Below are 18,695 nucleotides of genomic sequence, written 5' to 3'. Positions count from 1 at the left end.
AAAAAGATTTCCATTTTGGTCACAAAAGCAAGAGAAAATAAATCACTTGACTGTTTTATACACAAGAGTAATGAAAACAGTAGAGCTGGCTGAGCCTAAGTGCTGCAAATTACCTGTCTTCCTCTTTCTTGGTGGGTCTAGAACTGCTAAGGGCACTCTGAGTTGCATAGGTGCCCATCTCAGTTACCAATTTCTGAACTGGCCCCACATTTATTTCTTCTTCAGGTTTTAATTCACCAGCTTCCTTTTTTATTTCAGATTCTACAATTGGGATCTAAAAATAAATTGGAAACATCAATAGCAAGCAAAATCACATTTAAATATTCAATCATTTCCAAAGAGAAGGCATTTCCCTAATGGAATATTTGGAACTCGGAACTCTCAATTTTCTTTCTTTCCCATAATATTGTAGTAAGAAGAACAGAGGTTTTGTGCTTAGATGCCACTTCCTTGTTGTAATGGTTTTGAGTAAATTAATTAAATAACTTAGAGCCTTAGGTACTTGATCTGCTAAATGCAAATCTTAATTTTTTCCACACAAGTTACTTAGTAAGAAAATGCTTAGGACAGTGTCTAAGACAAAATACTCTTATTCTTCTTCTCCATCCCTTCCCTAACCGAAAGAGCCTTCATCCTCCTAAAATAAATCTGCCCTAGCCGGTTTGGTTCCGTGGATAGAGCATCGGCCTGCAGATTGAAGGGTCCCAGGTTCGATTCTGGTCAAGGACACATGCCCGGGTTGCGGGCTTGATCCCAGTGAGGGGTGTGTAGCAGGCAGCTGATCAATGATTATCTCACATCATTGATGTTTCTCTCTCTCCCTCCCTCTTCCTCTCTGAAATCAATAAAAAATATATTTAAAAAATTAAAATTAAAATTAATCTTAGTTTTACAAAATAACTTCATCAACTACCTTTTTAAAAACATACAAATGGCTACTATGCATGTATTCCTTAATATCAGCCCATTGTCTAATTTAAGAGCTGTAAGAGTCTTCAATTATTATCCATCAATTCCTTTATTTTAAAATAACATGATGTCCAATCAGGTTAAGGAATTTATATCTAAGGTCTCAGAGCTAATTATTGGCTGAAGCAAGATTGGAACCCAGGTGTTCTAAAAAGCACTGTTCTTTCTATTTGCCCATATGGTTTTGTGAATGAGGAAATACTGCCAGTTTTAGTACATAAATACTATAAAATGAGCCCTGTTCCTAAAATATTTGCATTCTTCTTTTAGAACACATAGACTAGAGCAGAGTTTTACAAGTCTTTTTCTAAAACAGAATCTTCTGTTCAAATAAAATCTTTCCCAGAAGAGTAAATAATACAGATAAAACAATAGGTGTTACAGCTCAACGCAGGGGAACGGAAACCCCCAAATTTCCCACAGCTCTCAAGGCTTAATTATCTGGGTAGTTAAAATATATTTTTCAGTGTTCATTAGTCCAGATAAAAACATGAAAGTAAATCACCACATACAAGTCAGATTGGGGGGAAAAAAAGTAGTACTAAAGTAAAAATCACCAAATAAAATAGCATTTACTACGTAAGTAAAACATACCTCCCCCAGGGATCTTCGGACCTCAGTCATCACACTCTGAATGTCTTCCTTGGTACTACAGTATTCTCCCAGGATCCACAGTGCTCCTCGGTAAATCCTAAAGCAAGAATACAAGTTCTGAAACACTGACTTGTCAACAAATCTTGAAGCAATTTTTCTTTGTGAATTTAAGTTCAAGTAAGAAAACAAGATTCTGTAGTTCTAAGGGATTATGAATGACATTTTAAGAAATATAACAAAGACACTAAGTTTCTTTAATTCTCCCAGAAATCACAAGCATTAAAAGAAAAATAAGTGCCCTCATCTATCTTTAGTAGGAACACCTTAAGACTGGTAAACCCAGTAGTGAAAATAAAATACCAAAATGTTTCCCAGAGAGGTGTTATCTTCCATTTACAACAGAGTTAAGGCAAAAGTTTATCTTATCACTTACTACTATAAAAAATTGTTCTTTTCAATGTGAAAAGTACTTTTTATTTGTAGTCACTGAAAAGTACAGGCAGGATGCTGACAAGAACAATGAACAAGGAAGGAGTACAAAAGGATCAGTAACAACAAAAAAAGAAAGCAACCATTTTCTAGTTAAAAATGTTAAATTAAATAAAGTCTTTAGTCATCTTTTCCCTAAGATTTTCATTAAATTCACTTTTTAAAAAATTCTAGAAACTGAAACATTCTAGAGATCATGGCTGCCAAAAGCAAAACTTTGATTTTTTTTCCTCACAAAGAAAGCAAATCTTTCTCACTTCCACAAACGTCAATACATTTTCAATCAGAAAAACAACTTTGTAATGGCCCCTTATTTTCCACCTATGCAGATATAATGCAAGTCTGTTATAATCTATCCATCAGATGCTTTAAATCAAACAAAGTTTGGATGACAAAGTCCTTTCTCATTAGTAAAGGCCATCTGAAGAAAAACACATCAGATTTAGGTTGCATTTGTAATCCTTCACTTCAATAAATGATAAAGGAAATATAAATAATGATATCTAAAAAGTAATACCTTTAAAAAATATGTTCTTAGTCACTTTAGGATTCACAATGTTTTAAAGGAAATAAGGATAAAGAAATCTAGTTAACAACTATAAAAAAAAATTGCCCACAGATTATGGATCTACCAACGGTGGGTATAAAGTAATATTGTCATTCTTATTTTTGTCTTGATTGTCTTAAGTCATCTTCCCACTCTTATATTTTTTATCAGCTGGCTCTTTAAAGACAGATATCGGTAAAGTGCTTACTCAATTTTACATTTAAACAGATTTTAAACCTACTTGACGGATTTAATAGCATGAAAGACTTCAAGCATCTTCTCAACAATAAGCATTCTCAGGTTATCAAAGCGCTGAATGGCTTCACGAACGAACTCCAAGACATCAGCAGCTGCCGCTTCATTACTGTCACTAAGAAATTCCATTAACTAGGAAAAAAAGGAAATGGGATAACAATTTAAACTTAAGGTTTAATAACCTTAAGCAATTTTTAATAAGGAAATGTGCAAAGCATGTATTAATAACTTTCAAATGTACAGCAAACTGTAAGTTGAGAGACAAGCACCATTAATGTAAACAGTCACGACTTTTCTGTTTTATGTGCAGCATAAATTAATTGGATCCTCCTACATTGTAACTAAAAGTAAAATCATTTTAGAAAAAAAATTCAGAGCTCAATGGCAAAATTTCAAATTGCAATAACATACCTCATTAATCTGACAGTGACAGAAAACAAAATATTCTAGATATGTGAATTTCTCCTATAACTGAATCCTTCAACTTTAAGAGGTAAAACTCTGAAAGAAATACTTACTTGCCCTACTGGTAATAGTAACAAACATCAATTATAATAATATGTGGAGATATTTTTGTCACTATGTTATTTGTTGTTGTTTTGATGAAGAGAAAGAAGTCAAAGTCCTTATTCCTCTGAGTTAAGAGTTAGCATTTAACTATTGACTAACTGGAATTTTCAAAATTCTTTTAGTGAATTTCAAAAGTAAGGTAATCAGAATCACATACCACAGGAATAACATTTGCAGCCATATCTGGAAATCGGACAGAACAGGAATGCAATGTTCGCACAAGGAGTTGTCTGTATTTGTCAGTATCTTCATGCTCAGACACGTTATTTGTTTTAATCACTTCCTTCTTCAGGACAATAACCAGCTATCGAACAAAGTAAAAATAAGCAAGAATTACAGCATGTATGGCCTCATAGATTACAAACTGCTGTCAGAGTATTGTCTTACCTCTTCAACATTTCTAGAAGAGACAAGATCTAGTGCTAACTGCAGCGTTTTCTTGCGTACTTCTAAGTCTGGTGTGCTCAATACTCTTAGGATGTCCATAACCAGATCCTGAAAAAGAACAAAATATCCAGAAATAATAACAGTATTTCTAGTCACAAGCAGAAAATCTTAACTGAAGAATGTAGGGCTCTGTCCATCACCTTAATTCTTTGATCAACAATAAGATCACTCGAGTGGAAGAACCAGATATTTCTGGTCTCTTGAAATGATATATTATGAAATATACAATATCACATAAGATGCATTCAAACTGAAAATGTTTACTCTATCACGTTTCACATAAACTTAAGAATTTATAAGAAATACAGAAGTCTAAGGAACAAGCTAAATAACACCACCAGAAAGTAACCAGATAACCCGAGGAGGGGCATCATTTTATATATATATAAAAAACATTTGCAGCCATATCTGGAAATCGGACAGAACAGATATGGAAATATATATATATATAAATAATTGATTTTAGAGAGAAAGGGAGAGCGAGAGAGATAAAAACATCAATGATGAGAGAGAATCATTGATTGGCTGCCTCCTGCACACCCCTTACTGGGGATCGAACCCACAATCCAGGCATGTCCCCTTGACAGGAATCAAACCTAGGACCCTTCTATCCACAGGCTGAAGCTCTAGCCATTGAGCCAAAATAGCTAGGGTGGGGCATCTTTTTAAAAAAATATGTTTTCATTGGTTTTATTACACTTTTGTTAATCCTCACCAAAGGTATTTTTTCATTGAATTTTTAGAGAGTGGAAGGGAGGGAGAGAGACACAGAGAAAGAAACATGGATGTGAGAGAGGCACATCGATTGGTTGCCTCCTGCACTCGCCCTAACCAGGGCCGGGATTGAGCCCGCAACCGGAGTATGTGCCCTTCACCAAAATCGAATCTAAGACCCTTCAATCCGAGGACCAATGCTCTATCCACTGAACCAAACTGGCGCAGGCTCTTTTTATTGATTTTTGAGAAAGAAGGGAGAGGGAGAGATAGAAACATCGATGAAAGAGAAACACTGATCGGCTGTCTCCTGCATCAAGTCTGCACCCAGGCATGTGCCTTGACCGGAAATCAAACCAGTGCCTCTTGATTCATGAGTCAATGCCAGCTGGGCCAGAGGAGGGGCATCTTACAGGACAACTGGTCTTGTGTCTTCAACAAGTCAATGTCATGGAAAAAAAATTACTCGCCCTGACTGGGTAGCTCAGTTGGTTAGAGCCTAGTCCTGATATGCAGTTTGATCCCTGGTCAGGGCCCATACAGGAAACAACCAATGAATGCATAAATAAATGGAATAACAAATCTCTCTCTTTTTCTCTTTCTGCCTTCCCCCCTCTCTAAAATTAATTAAAAACAAACAAACTGCTCAAATTAAAGACTTAAGGGACATAACAATCAGATATGATGATGTATGGCCATAAATTGGACAAAACAAACAAAAAGGGTATTCGGGGGACATCTGGCTCAGCAGGAAAATGTAATATTTTAAAGATGCATACTTAAAAATGTATGGCAGATAAGTATTTAAAAATATACCAAAATTAATTTGTCAATGATTTTACTTCTTTAAAACTTTGTATCTTTTAAAAATTTCACTGACAAGAAAGTTCTAAAAAGTCTAGGAATAAACTCCTATATAGCCTTCACTTACATTCACTAGTAGTTAAGATTTTGCCATATATGCTTTATCATACTCTCTCTACTCCTAAACATGTTAGTGTACTAAGAATTTCTTCTATAACCACAATACAATTATCAAATTAAGAGAACTTATTGATACTAATGCTATTAATTAATATACAGTCTATATTCACATTTCTTCAATTTTCCCAATAATGTCCTTTATAGAAAACTTTCGATGTTCTGATGCAGGATCAGCATGACTTCAGCTGTTTTGGGGCTTTATTTTTATAATAATCATTATTATCACAGATTAATAGTTATGCTGATAATATTCTAGAATCTAAGAAGCTTTTATTTCAATCAGTTGGTACAATTATTTTCCAAGAAATATAAATTACATCCAAATCAAAACAAATCTATCTCGATCGCTAAGAATACCAAGTGCAATACAAATAGAAAAGATAAAAGATAATATATGTTAGAAATATTTTTTAATAGCAAAGACAATACCCCAAAAGGCAATGATGACTCAAGAGTTATACTTTAGCTGAGCAAAATTAAAACTGCCCAGTCTCCAAGCATTTAAGCTAACAAAGATGGCAAGGTTTGGAAATTATCTCAATTTGAAAAAGATTTTATTTAAGATTTCTCTTTCAAACATTTACCTGTAGTACTCGTTCATGAGCAGGATGCTCCTTTAATTCGACCAATCGATCCAGAACTATGAGCTTTACATTGTTGTCACTCTCCTTAATAATTAAATCAATGTAACACTGAGCAGCAGCCTATGTAAAAATGAAATACATTTAAGAACACATTCATCTATCTTTAACATAGAATCTGAAAATAAGAAGGAAAACAAATCCCCAAGAAGCCAAAATATATTCACTACTCCCACATTAAAAATTTATGCATTTTTTCCAGAGGAATATATTCTTCTATTCCCTAAATTCTAATAAATATCATTGTTTTTCAAGTTTACAAAAGATTACAAGCATCAGAAATTAAAAGGAGGAAAAGGACTGCTATAGGCTACTTATTAACCACCAAAAATTAAGGATTGATATTAAGGAACAAGGGAGAAAAAGGCAGGTAAACAATCCCCAAAAGTATAGCTACTAAGCACCTTTTACTTTAGGTCCAACACACCTGCATTATATTGCAGAAAAATCAAGAATATTAAGATGACCCTGAGTTACAAAAAGCAAAGGAGCAAAACTCCAAGAGCTCCCAATGACCTAGAACAATTTGATCAACAAAATAAATGACAATATAATATTGGATTACAATCCATGCAATAAAATATCCTTACTGACATAAAGAAAGAAAGAAGGAAAGACAGAGGAAGGAGAAGGGGCAGCTCTTCCTTGCAGAACTCCAATTAGTACATGTAAAAGAGGAAAACAGAAAATGACCACTAAAACACCACAGTAATAACTGCTGTAGAAAAGGTCCACTGATGCATGCTAAAATTGGTTGGTGCAAGTTTGACAAGAAATAAACCAAATGCACAGTTTCAAAGTATCTTCCCATGATATTACTAATTGTAAAAGAAAAATTCATAATTCAACAGTGGAGAAATCTGGCAGACACCACCTTAACTGATTGATCAAAGTTAACATTACCATTAATAAGATATATCAACATCATTTACTCCTTTATGATACTTAGACTTCTGTGGTATTCTCCCCCCAAAATGTATAGCCTCACCATAATAATGAGAAAATATGAGACAAACCCAAATTGAGGGATATTTTACAAAATGACTCAATACTCTTCAAAAGTCTCAAGATCATGAAAAACAAGGACAGGTTGAGGAACTGTAAGGGACTGGAGGAGACTAACATATGACAACTAAATGTAATGTAGGCCTGGACTGGATCCTGGGAAAGAAAAAGTGCATTAGTCTATAATTTAGGTAATAATATGTTCCAATTGCAATTTCTTGGTTTTGATAATTATACAATCGTTATGTAAGGCATGAACACTATGGGAAGCTGGATGAAAGGTAATGGGAACTTTGTCCTATTTTTGCAACTTCTCTGTAAGTTTTAAATTATTTTAATATAAAAAGTCTTTTAATAATTTAAAGTATTGGTGTATATAGCAGTAAATTCTCCTATTTATACAATCTGGCTTTCTAGAATAATTCATTCTCTGAACGTAGTAGGGATTCCTTATATAGTTTTGATACAATAACTAAAGAAGAGAAAGATAATATTCCATTACTGAATATACTTACTGGAACCTTTTATAGAACCCATCATTTAGGATCCAGAATTCATTCTCCCAGATCTAAGTTTCAATGTAAAGTATGGGGAGATAGCTTAAAACACCAGAACCATTACCTGAAACTAGAAATATTGGTATTTTCTATCTCTCTTTCTCTCCATGTATTTATGTATGAAAACAAGAAGGAAGAAAAGAAGGAAAGTCAGACTACATAAGGAATCAAATTTCGTGTAATGTGTAGCTGTTATCTCCGTATCATGCAATGCTATGCAACCACATAGTAAACTGCAATGTCACTAAATCATAAGCGATAAAACAGAGTACCTATAATTTAACTGGCACCAAAATAAATAATCAGTACCTTGATTGCAGTAGGTGCACTGGAGAGAGTCACTAAAGTTCCAGCGGCTTCATATTTTACAGCAGGACTAGATGACTGTAATAAGTTATAGATGCAACGAATAAAACGAGCCCTTTCTGATGGATTAGCATGACAGACCTGGAGAAGAGAACATTTAGGTTCCAACTGACTTCATGGACAGTTGATTTCAAATACATTTTTTTAAATAGATGTCAGCTTATGGGATGCCAATTATCTTAACTTGAAAGCTAAGAATCCTATATAATAAAAGGGTAATATGCAAATTGACCCTAACAGCAGAACAACTGGGAATGACTGGTCACTATGACACACACTGACCACCAGGGGGCAGACGCTGAATGCAGGAGCTGCCCCCTGGTGGTCAGTGTGCTCCCACAGTGGGAGCTCTGCTCAGCCACAAGCCAGGCTGACAGCTGCCAGTACAGCGGTGGTGGTGGGAGCCTCTCCCGCCTCCTCAGCAGCGCTAAGGATGTCCAACTGCAGCTTAGGCCTGCTCCCCACTGGCAAGTGGACATCCCCCAAGGGCTCCCAGGCTGCCAGAGGGATGTCTGACTGCCAGCTTAGGCCCAATCCCCCGGGGAGTGGGCCTAAGCCAGCAGGTGGACATCCCCTGAGGGGTCCCAGACTGCAAGAGGGCACAGGCCGGGCTGAGGGACCCCGCCCCCTTAAGTGCACAAATTTTTGTGCACTGGGCCTCTAGTAGACTTATAAAGACATCTGAAGATGACAACCAACTTGGGATGAGACATTGTGTCTACTACCTATAATAATAATAAAAGCGTAATATGCTAATTAGACCAGACAGCCGAACGACCTTCCAGACGTCCCTCAGGACAACCTTCCAGACAAAGCCAGGGCTGCAAGGGCCAAGGCAAGCCACCGTGGCTGTGAGGGCCAAGGCAAGCCACTGCTGAGGCAAGCCATCATCGAGGCAAGCCACCGCCAAGGACCGAGCCCCTTGCGTAAATTTCATGCATCAAGCCTCAAGTCTATATATATAAGAAGCCTAAGAGACTGGCCAACAGGGATCAGGCTGAAACTGGCAGTCTGACATTCCCCAAAGGGTCCTGGATTGCGAGAGGGCACAGGCCAGGCCAAGGGACCCCACCGGTGCACGAATCCCTGTACTGAGCCTCTAGTTAAAATATATTATCCTAGCAATTAAAGAGCTTTCTAGAAAGACTATTTTATCTTATCTTAAACTGTTCAAGGTTATTTTACCCATCATTGGGTAAAATTTATAAGTCTTACCTTATAAATTAGCTCAACAATAACCAACTGAAGAATGTCTCCAAATGTCTGAACCTGATCAATACAAGTACTTAGGTAATCCAAAGCTCGATCCTAAAAAAATAAGAATGTATTTATCAAACTCCACCTCATTCAATAAAAGGACTTAATGCAACTTAAAAAAAAATACACAACTAAACAGAAAACAAATGAGGAAATCAGGGCAAAGAAAAATTAACTAATGACAAAAAAAATAAAGTTAACATATAAATATAAGCCATAAAGTCAAATATATGTTTTAGAAATGAGTCACAAATCTGGGGTCTGAATTTTCTTGCAGTTAAACCAAGGAGAAAAATACTATGTATTCAGGGTATATGATTTAGGGATTTATACAATCAAAAGGAACCAGCTGCTTTGGAGTATAGTTCTTCCTATTTCTGAGATCAAGAAGAAAAATCTCATATACCAAACACTGATATAGAGAAATATGGCCTCAACAACATCTCTACAGTAAAAGTATCAACAAATTTTATCGAACTATTTCTGATTATATCCCTTCATGTAGGTAACACCAAAAACACATCACTAAAACCAACTCTACATGAGGACGAAACATTGTGACCTAAATAAGTAGTTTTCTTATAGTTTTATTTATAAAGATAAAACAGCAGCATCTAAATTTCAGAGGAGTGAACAGACTCTATTTTTCAATCTTAATGCGTTTGATAAATACTAGATAATAAAAATTCTAAGATTACATGCCACCAAGATGTGCAAAGTCACTGCTAGCCACCAGCAGATCCATATACTTTAACCACCAGCTGAGCTGGATGTAGAGTTGATATTCACTCATGAAACTTGAAGTCTATAAGAACACACATCTACATTGAAAGCACCCCTGCTTTCACGGACATGGCTCAGGGTGGATCTTATACAAAGCTACTGTTTTTCTTTGTTAAACAATTTTAGATCTATACCAAGAGAAGGAAAAACAGACATCAAAACCCCAAAGTAGAAGGCTACAGAATATGGCCATAATTTCAATCTGGAAAACCTGTAAAGTGGTTGTTATTAAATGTTTACTTTGAAAAAGAATATATATAAACAATATTCCAGAGAAGGGTTAAGAAAAACCACTATATTTTTATACAAATTAAATTCAAAAATCTAAAAAAAATTAAAATCAAAATATACAAATCACATACTATAAACAAAAATTACTGTCTAAAAACTGGATTAGACCTATGTAATACTTTTTTTAAAAATATGTTGTTATTGATTTCAGAGAGAGGGAGAGGGAGAGAGAGAGAGAGAGATAGAAACGTCAATGATGAGACAGAATCATTTATGGGCTGCCTCCTGCCCACTCTTACTGGGGATTGAGCCCACAACCCAGGCATGTGCCCTAACTAGGGAATAGCATTGTGATCTGGTTCATGTGTCAACACTCAACCACTGAACCATACCAGCTGGACTGTAATACTCTTTTTTTTAAATCCCCACCCTAGGATATTTTTTCACTGATTTTTAGAGAGAGTGGAAGAGAGAGGGAAAGACAGAGAAAAATATCAATGTGAGAGAAACACATCGATTGGTTGCCTCCTGCATGCACCCCGACCAAGGCCCCCAGCCTGGATGGAGCCTGCAACCGAGGTATGTGCCCTTGACTGGAATTGAACCTGGGACACTGGCTTATTAAAAGCTATTACTTAACTTCAAGAATTATTCACTCACAACCATTTTTGTTATATTGATACCCCTCTCCACGTCCTCTCCTCCAATATTATTTTGAAGCAAATCCCAGACCACTTATCATTTCTTTTGTAAATAGAGGGTGTCCCCAAACAGGCTAGGCTGGGCTGTAATACTTTTAATTCTCATTTAAGTACAGTCATAAAAGTTATTTTTTTTTAAAGTACTTACCTGATCTGCATGAATTAGCATCATAAATGCATTCCTTTTGCAACTTGCATCCTTCTCATTCACCAGAAAATCATGTATCAGTTCAGGAGCATCAGGTATAAGATGTTCAAAATTTCTTGAAATAAAACAAGTAATATCCATGTTTAATAAAATCCTATTTTGTTATTTTATTTTATAACTCTATGAACACTGCCAAAATTAATCTTTATCAAACTTTATTACACTATCAGTTGTTTTATGTTTTAAAACTTTAAATCAATTAGAAAATTGTGTGTAGGAATCATAAGCTTACATCTTCATCTATTAAGTTATCAAATTATACTTTTATAGTTCAATACAGAAAAAGCTAATTTATTCAGCATGCTATCTAACAACTGACTATCTCAAGTAATTGCCTTTCATATACTATAGGAATAAAATATCAATGCTCATGATGACATCCTCAAGGTACTTAAAGATCATTCTTAAAGAATTATAAGGGAAAAAAAGTGTCCCTTGAATTTTACTAGATATACACTAAATTTATTAGCCGATTTACTTACTCATTTCTTATTTTGGAAATTTTTAAGTATTTCTAACAGAATAATAACTGGCTTATTAAAAGCGATTACCTAACTTCAAGAATTATTCATTCACAACCATTTTTGTTACATCGATACCCCTCTCCTCCCATATTATTTTGAAGTAAATCATTTCTTTTGTAAATAGAGGGTGTCAAAAATGTACACACACTTTGAATAATTAGAAAGGCAGTATTTATTAAAATACATTTCATTTTCAAAGTGTAATAGAATCAGCTGTTAAAGTGTATATATATTTTTTGGAATACACTGGTATGTTTTCTAAAATTGAGAATTCCTTCTTTATAAAACTAATCATAATACCCTTATCAGACCTTAAAAATTTAACAATGTAGCTAGTGTTCAAATTTCCAATTGTCTTAATGACATAATTTTTGTGCATGTACTGGTAGTTTAAATACTGAAATTTGTGTAGTCTGTATGGTAGCTTTCAAGAAATTCTACGTTATTAACCACAATACCATTTTTCCTAACAGAAAACAAAATCTAACATAACAGTAAAAGAACTGTAAAATTACATAATAAGCAACTATTAAAGTACAAAGATATTTATAAAAATTACATCCTACTTCTAATGGATTGACACCAGTGATTATAAAAACCAAGCATTCTAGCTTCATCTAACTCAGCAGTTCTCAACCTGTGGGTCACGACCCCTTTGGCGGTCAAACGACCCTTTCACAGGGGTCGCCTAAGACCATCCTGCATATCAGATATTTACATTACGATTCCTAACAGTAGCAACATTACAGTTATGAAGTAGCAACGAAAATAATTTTATGGTTGAGTCACAACATGAGGAACTGTATTTAAAGGACCGGAAGGCTGAGAACCACTGATCTAACTGGTTCTTTGAATGTTTTTAAAGTTCAAAATCTTCAGCTTTCTAGTAAGAGGAATTAGTTGAGAATTGCAATCCTTCCTTAAAAAGTTCCCTCCTTAAGGCCTCTAAGGAAGGGTAAAAAGACCATATTCCACAAAAAGATAATTCTAAGACAGTCAAAACTCAAACCAAAGCCTTTACGAGCTAAATTAATAAATTAATTAAGTGGGCTGGAGTAACACAACTGAGAATGACAGGCATTGTCATAAACTGGAAAGTGTACAACCTGTTTAAAAGGGGGCTACTTATCATTGAATTCAGCAGATTGTTGTCATGCAGAAACTAAGACCCAGTGTTGCCAGATCTTTTGACTTTTCATGTTGACAACTTAATGATAATTAAGGGAAAAAATCTTGTTTAGGCCAAATGAAACACATATGCAAGCTACATACAATCTGTCAGAAACCACTTTGGAACCTCTAATGTAAAAGAATAAACACCTCACAGTTTTAGGCCAAAGGAATATCTTATTTACCTATAGATAGTATAGATGGCCAAAACAGCATTTCTTCTAACATAGCTGTGACGATGCTCCAAACAAGCACGAATAGCTGGCATTAAAGGTTCTAACAATTCTGCTTCTTTCAATTTGCAAAGAAAACGAAGAGTGGATCCTCGAATAAATTCATTAGGATGCTGAAGATCCTGATATAAAAATTTAAATAGAAAGTGTTGAGTTCCAGAACTAAAAAACAATATATTAATGCAAAATTTTCCAACGAAAAAAATCAGTAAGTGGGTTTGAGAAAGACCTAGATTATCACATCATTTTCATCAGATTCCTGTTAATGAAAGCAATTTTTATTTGTCACATCAATTATCTTATACTAGAGGCCCAGTGCATGAATTTGTGCATGGGTGGGGTCCCTCCCAGCTGATCAGGGCTGTCTCGCCCAGTCCTGATGGGGCCAATCGGCCAGGGGAGGGACCGGGGGAGGTTGGCTGGCCACAGGAGGTTGGCTGTGGGAGCGAGCGCACTGACCACCAGGGGGAAGCTCCTGTGTTGAGCATCTGCCCCCTGGTGGTCAGTGCATGTCACAGCTATTAGCCAGTCGTCGGGTCGTAAAGGTTGCTTAGGCTTTTATATAGAGAGATTCTGTGTCACTGTTTTTATTAACAACACATAAAAATGCATAGGAAATGTCTGGAAAGAGTAACAATAAAACTTTTTACAGTAACTCCTTATAACTTCAGTTCCTACAAGTAAAATAAAGCACTTTCCACCAGTTTTACAATTATCTAAAATCAAAGCAATATTCACAGATAATTATGGTTTAGTTTACCTTTCTATATGCATCACATACAAGGATCATTTCATGTAAAAGTCTCCCATCTGGAGTGGTTTTAGGAACAATTTCCCAAAATACCAGAAGTAATTTTTTGATGGTGTGATCCTGAAGAGGTAGCACAAAACGAATGATGGTCATCAGAAGTCCAGGAAGCTTTTCACCATTCAGAATCATGATGATGACTTTCTTCAAAGCTTCAGTCTTTGACTTCACATCTCCTTTTTCTGATTTAAAAATTTTTAAATAAAACATAATTACTTCAACAGAAAATTTCTTAGATAATTTCAAATGCAATTAACAAAGTAAAACCATTTTCTCACTTTATCAGCAGCAATGATAATAAAGGCACAAACCCAAATAACAAGGGACCTCAATCTGGTCATGCCACAAACAAGCTGTATGACTTTCCACAGGTGATTTATCTGTGATTCGTTACATATAATATGAAGGCACTGGATTATATCTCTGGTCCCTAACCAATGGAATTAATGCAGAGACCATAAATGTATAGGTATAGTAAATAATGTATGTCTCAAACATGCAAGCAGCTATGTTTCAAAATGTAAGTATGTGCCATTAAGAGCTTCTGAATTCAAAGTAGTTTTTAGTCCGTATATATTTTCTCAACCAAAGTTACAACCATTATTGAGGGAAGGAGTGATCATTGACATGTTTTCAACATTAGGAGATCCTCAAACTCAAAAAGATTGGGAACTAAAGACTAGATTAATCCCAAGATCCCACCATATTCCTACAGTCTGTAAAACTTTAGAATCTTTAAGGAATTACGTAAAAATTGGAAAAATTTAAATTGTACTAGATTAGCCCTAACTGGTTTGGCTCAGTGGATAGAGCGTTGGCCTGCGGACTAAAAGATCCCAGGTTCGATTCCGGTCAAGGGCATGTACCTTGATTACGGGCACATCCCCAGTAGGAGGTGTGCAGGAGGCAGCTGATAGATGTTTCTCTCTCATCGCTGTTTCAAATTCTCTATCCCTCTCCCTTCCTCTGTAAAAAACCAATAAAATATATTTTAAAAAAATAAATTGTACTAGATTAGTAGCCACTGTTTAGAATTAAGGATAACACATTTAAGATAAGGTGCTAGTTTATTGTTACTTAGTCTAAAAAAATATGCACTACAAAGTATTTTATGTAAAACCATCTATAACTTTACAGCATTATCTTTGAATACTAAAGAATTTATGGTACATCTTTTGGATCCAAAATTCAAAGGCAGAAATATAAGAGACAAGCACAATGCTACAACTGTTTTGATCATAAAAATAAACAAGTATCTAGAAGGACAGAAGGAATACAAAGGTACTTAATAATCTTAGAGTTATCATGAACAAAAAACAAAAGATAAATTTCTAATACTTAGAGCAAAGTGGCTACTACATAAAGAGTTCTTTGCTGTTGCCAAAGAGACAGAAACTACAGTTGTTATAGAGTTATAGAAGGATTTAAGCTTTGGAAGAATTGTACTAGGCGAAACAAAAGTTCATTCTAGCCCCCAAAGGCTAAGTATCTATTCCTGGCTTGGTATGATATTTTAACCTGTTGCAGAACAGAGAATATCCTCAGATATTTGAACTGAAAACAAAGTGAGAGTTATTAACATATTTATCCCATAAGAGTCAGTATTTTTGTTTAAACTGACTAAATTCTCATACATCTCTCCCTGCTTCAGAGTATTATATCTCCTGCCATATATTAATAAAAATTGGCATGTGCCATGTCAAGTCAAGAAATAAATGTTGAAGGATGGAGTGCCAATCTGGGCAAACTTTGAGTTGTTAAATCTGTGAAGAGGACAAAAACAAAGCATCAGGAAAGATGTCCATAGCTGATAACTATAACCACAAAATAGGCAGAGTTCTAAGTGGCCAAAGTTGTATTCACAATGCAGGTTTTCCTCTCTTTGTCACAAACCTTCCTTTCTGAGTAAAAAAAAACCTAAAAATCTACACCATTTTTATTTGAAGCCTCCTCAACACCAATTTCCAATTATTTTAACAATTCAAATTGAGTAGGGGGTTGCTTTTATCCACATCTTCAAAATTTTCAAAACTTCTGTTCCTTTATGATCACTACCAAAAGATATGGAAACTTTGAAATATCAATTCAATTCACCAGAATATTACTTCATACTTCAGAGAATATACAGCCATCAGAGCACATATCCAGTGAGTGATTAAAGGTAAAGAAAAGTGTAGGTAAAGCAATGAAGTATTTCACCAAACAAAAAGTATTTGTTACGCAAATTGGAAACTACGTCTAAACTTTTTTCTCATCTCAACTCTTTTGGTTAGGGAAGGTTAGTCAAGGCAGCTGCAATTAAAAAAGGGTATTGTTTACAATTAAGGATAGGTTTTGTTCTTTACCTTTCTAGTTATAACCTTAAGTATTTTGGGGGTCTAAAAATAACTAAAGTTTATTCATTATTTTCATTCCATTCTACTATAAGTATGAACACACACACACACACACACACACAGCTTTTGTATATAAAGGTATCAGTTTAAATGCCATAAAACAGGGTTTCTTTTTCCTTCTCTAAAAATAGACCTCAATAGAAACCTAATAAGTGAACTAAAATCCATTATTACTTAGTAAGAGGTGGGAATACACAAAATATTGTCTCCTTTCAAACTGCAAACTATCTTTCTAAAAGATACTTTCAAGACCTGAAGCATAATTTGCACTCTATTTTAAACAGTCGTTATCAGTTTAAGTTAAACTTATTTTAGTAGTTCAATTAAACAAGAATCATTATTTTGGAATATGGGTTACTTAAAAATTTTCTTTACAGAATTACAAAAAGGAGACACAGTGTACACTCTTAAAATTCAGAAATATAGTTCTTGTTTTTTGTATGTTTTAAAAATGAAAAGTTTAAACCTTTCTAGAAAATACATGTGTATTCTTGTGTTGACTTCATTTGGTCAACAGGTGAAAACAAAGTTCTTTTGGTTTTACAAGCTAAGTAATATGTTACATGCACAAAGGAACTAAGACATTCAAATACACATTCCCTCAACCTGTTACCTACAGAGAATTGTCAGATATATTTAAGCATAATATATTAAACCACACAAGCCATTATGTTATTTTTAAGACTATCTAACAACTAAATTATTACATTTCCTTAGCTTTACGAAGCTGGACTGAGATGTTTTATTTCCAAAAACCAGTACGTCTAAAGGTAACAAAAGTTTCCATTTTTAATAAGACAAAAGGTCTATTGAAGAGATCCTAGAAAAAGCTTAAGACAAAAATTAAGCATTTCTAATGATAAAGAAACTTGAAGTGCAAATGAGCCTTTCATTTCCAAAGTATCATCAAGGTTTACCTAGATCATTTTTTAAGCTCATTTCCGATGGAGGTTCCGAGTCCATTGGCACGTTAATTAACGTATAGCACACGTTCTCGGCAGCCGTCATGGTGCCCGGTGATGCCCAACCCTGGGTACAAGGTTTAAGGATAACAGATGCCAGGAAAATCTAGAAAAGCAAATACAAGGATAGGATGTCATTGCAAGTAAAAAATAAAAACACAACCAGTAACCACCGTGAACTTCACTGTCTAAAGTTCATTCCGTTTAGCTTATGAGTTCTGAAGTATCAAAAGGGTTGGGTCAACATACATTGTGTCCCACAAAAACAGAGCCTAATATTACACACACACACACACACACACACACTTGTCATTTTCGACCCAAGGTGAGCTTTTCCGCCCCCCACACCGCCCCGGGTTGGGAGCGCTGTGCTGCAGAGCTCCGGCCCACCGTCGGTGCCGGTGCCGGTGCCGGGCCCCGCCCCACTGGGGCACAGGAGGGACCGAGGCAGCGCACAGCCTGAGCGGCCCGAGTTCACACGCCCTGGGCCCCACCGCTCGGCTAAAACCTTAGCGTTGCATCGCGTTTCACGGTGGGACCCGACTGCCTACGTGGGTCCCTCTCTCGGGGCGCTGCACCCCCACCCCCTTCCCGGTCCCTTTCTTCCTGCAAAGCCAGCCCCTGCCTGGAACAGCGAGCCCGGGGCGGCCTGGGAGGGAGGAGACCCCCGGCCAGGACGCAGGCCGGGACCGGGCGTCCGGCCCAGAGCTGCCCAGACCCCTCGCCAGGCCTGGACCCGAGCGGCCTAGTCTCGCCCCTTCCGCCACTCCCCAGAGGGAGCCCGTTCCTCCGCGTCTCCCCAGCCCGCCTCGCCTCTGGGATGGGGGGGCTCGTGGCCCGCTACCTGGCTCCGGGGGGCAGCAGCGGGGGCGACCGCGGGACCGTCTGCTGAGGCTCCGACCCCCAGCAGTAGCGGCGGCTCCGCAGAGTCCTTGGCTGACGTGGAAGGGGGTGGGAAGACGACCCGGGCTCCGGCCACCTCGCACCTACGGCGGCTCAGAGAGGACACGCCTCCTCCGTCCTGCGGCTGCGCGCTGCCGGCAGTCCCAACTTTCTCTTCTCTCGCCTGTGGATGGTTTAGGCCGCAAAGGGACTCGAAACGCGTATTCATTGTTTTCCTTACATGCCTGAATTAAGCGCTGTGGTCATCCAAACGCTATTTAAAAATTGTTTCTTATTGCAGGAATTTAAACAGCCAAGGGGAGGACGTTTGGAGAGCAGGGACACACAGTTTACACAGAGCTGGATGGTCCGGTGGGAAAGAGCGCAAGATTGGGAGCTGGA

The 18,695-nt window shown here is 36.6% G+C and overlaps 1 protein-coding gene across 1 annotated transcript in view; it reads right to left on the bottom strand.

The window, feature by feature from the left end:
• COPB1 (COPI coat complex subunit beta 1) overlaps positions 1-18,347 on the bottom strand; it is a 36,519-nt gene extending 18,172 nt beyond the window's left edge. The window contains exons 1-13 of the mRNA XM_070428266.1: positions 18,256-18,347; positions 17,367-17,517; positions 14,006-14,235; positions 13,198-13,367; positions 11,259-11,373; positions 9,354-9,446; positions 8,082-8,219; positions 6,154-6,273; positions 3,812-3,919; positions 3,582-3,728; positions 2,841-2,986; positions 1,564-1,660; positions 114-274 (exon numbers count right to left, since the gene is read on the bottom strand). Of these exons, the coding sequence (XP_070284367.1) occupies positions 114-274; positions 1,564-1,660; positions 2,841-2,986; positions 3,582-3,728; positions 3,812-3,919; positions 6,154-6,273; positions 8,082-8,219; positions 9,354-9,446; positions 11,259-11,373; positions 13,198-13,367; positions 14,006-14,235; positions 17,367-17,457 (1,616 nt within the window). The 5' untranslated portion in view covers positions 17,458-17,517; positions 18,256-18,347. The remainder of the gene's footprint in view (positions 1-113; positions 275-1,563; positions 1,661-2,840; positions 2,987-3,581; positions 3,729-3,811; positions 3,920-6,153; positions 6,274-8,081; positions 8,220-9,353; positions 9,447-11,258; positions 11,374-13,197; positions 13,368-14,005; positions 14,236-17,366; positions 17,518-18,255) is intronic.
• Positions 18,348-18,695: the final 348 nt, after the last annotated feature.

Source organism: Myotis yumanensis, unplaced genomic scaffold, assembly GCF_028538775.1.
Source record: "Myotis yumanensis isolate MYYU_CA2020_CCGP unplaced genomic scaffold, mMyoYum1.0.hap1 SCAF_10, whole genome shotgun sequence".
NCBI classification, from domain to species: Eukaryota; Metazoa; Chordata; class Mammalia; order Chiroptera; family Vespertilionidae; genus Myotis; species Myotis yumanensis.
Note: the sequence above shows the minus strand (reverse complement) of the source record. Positions and strands in the feature narration are given on the sequence as shown.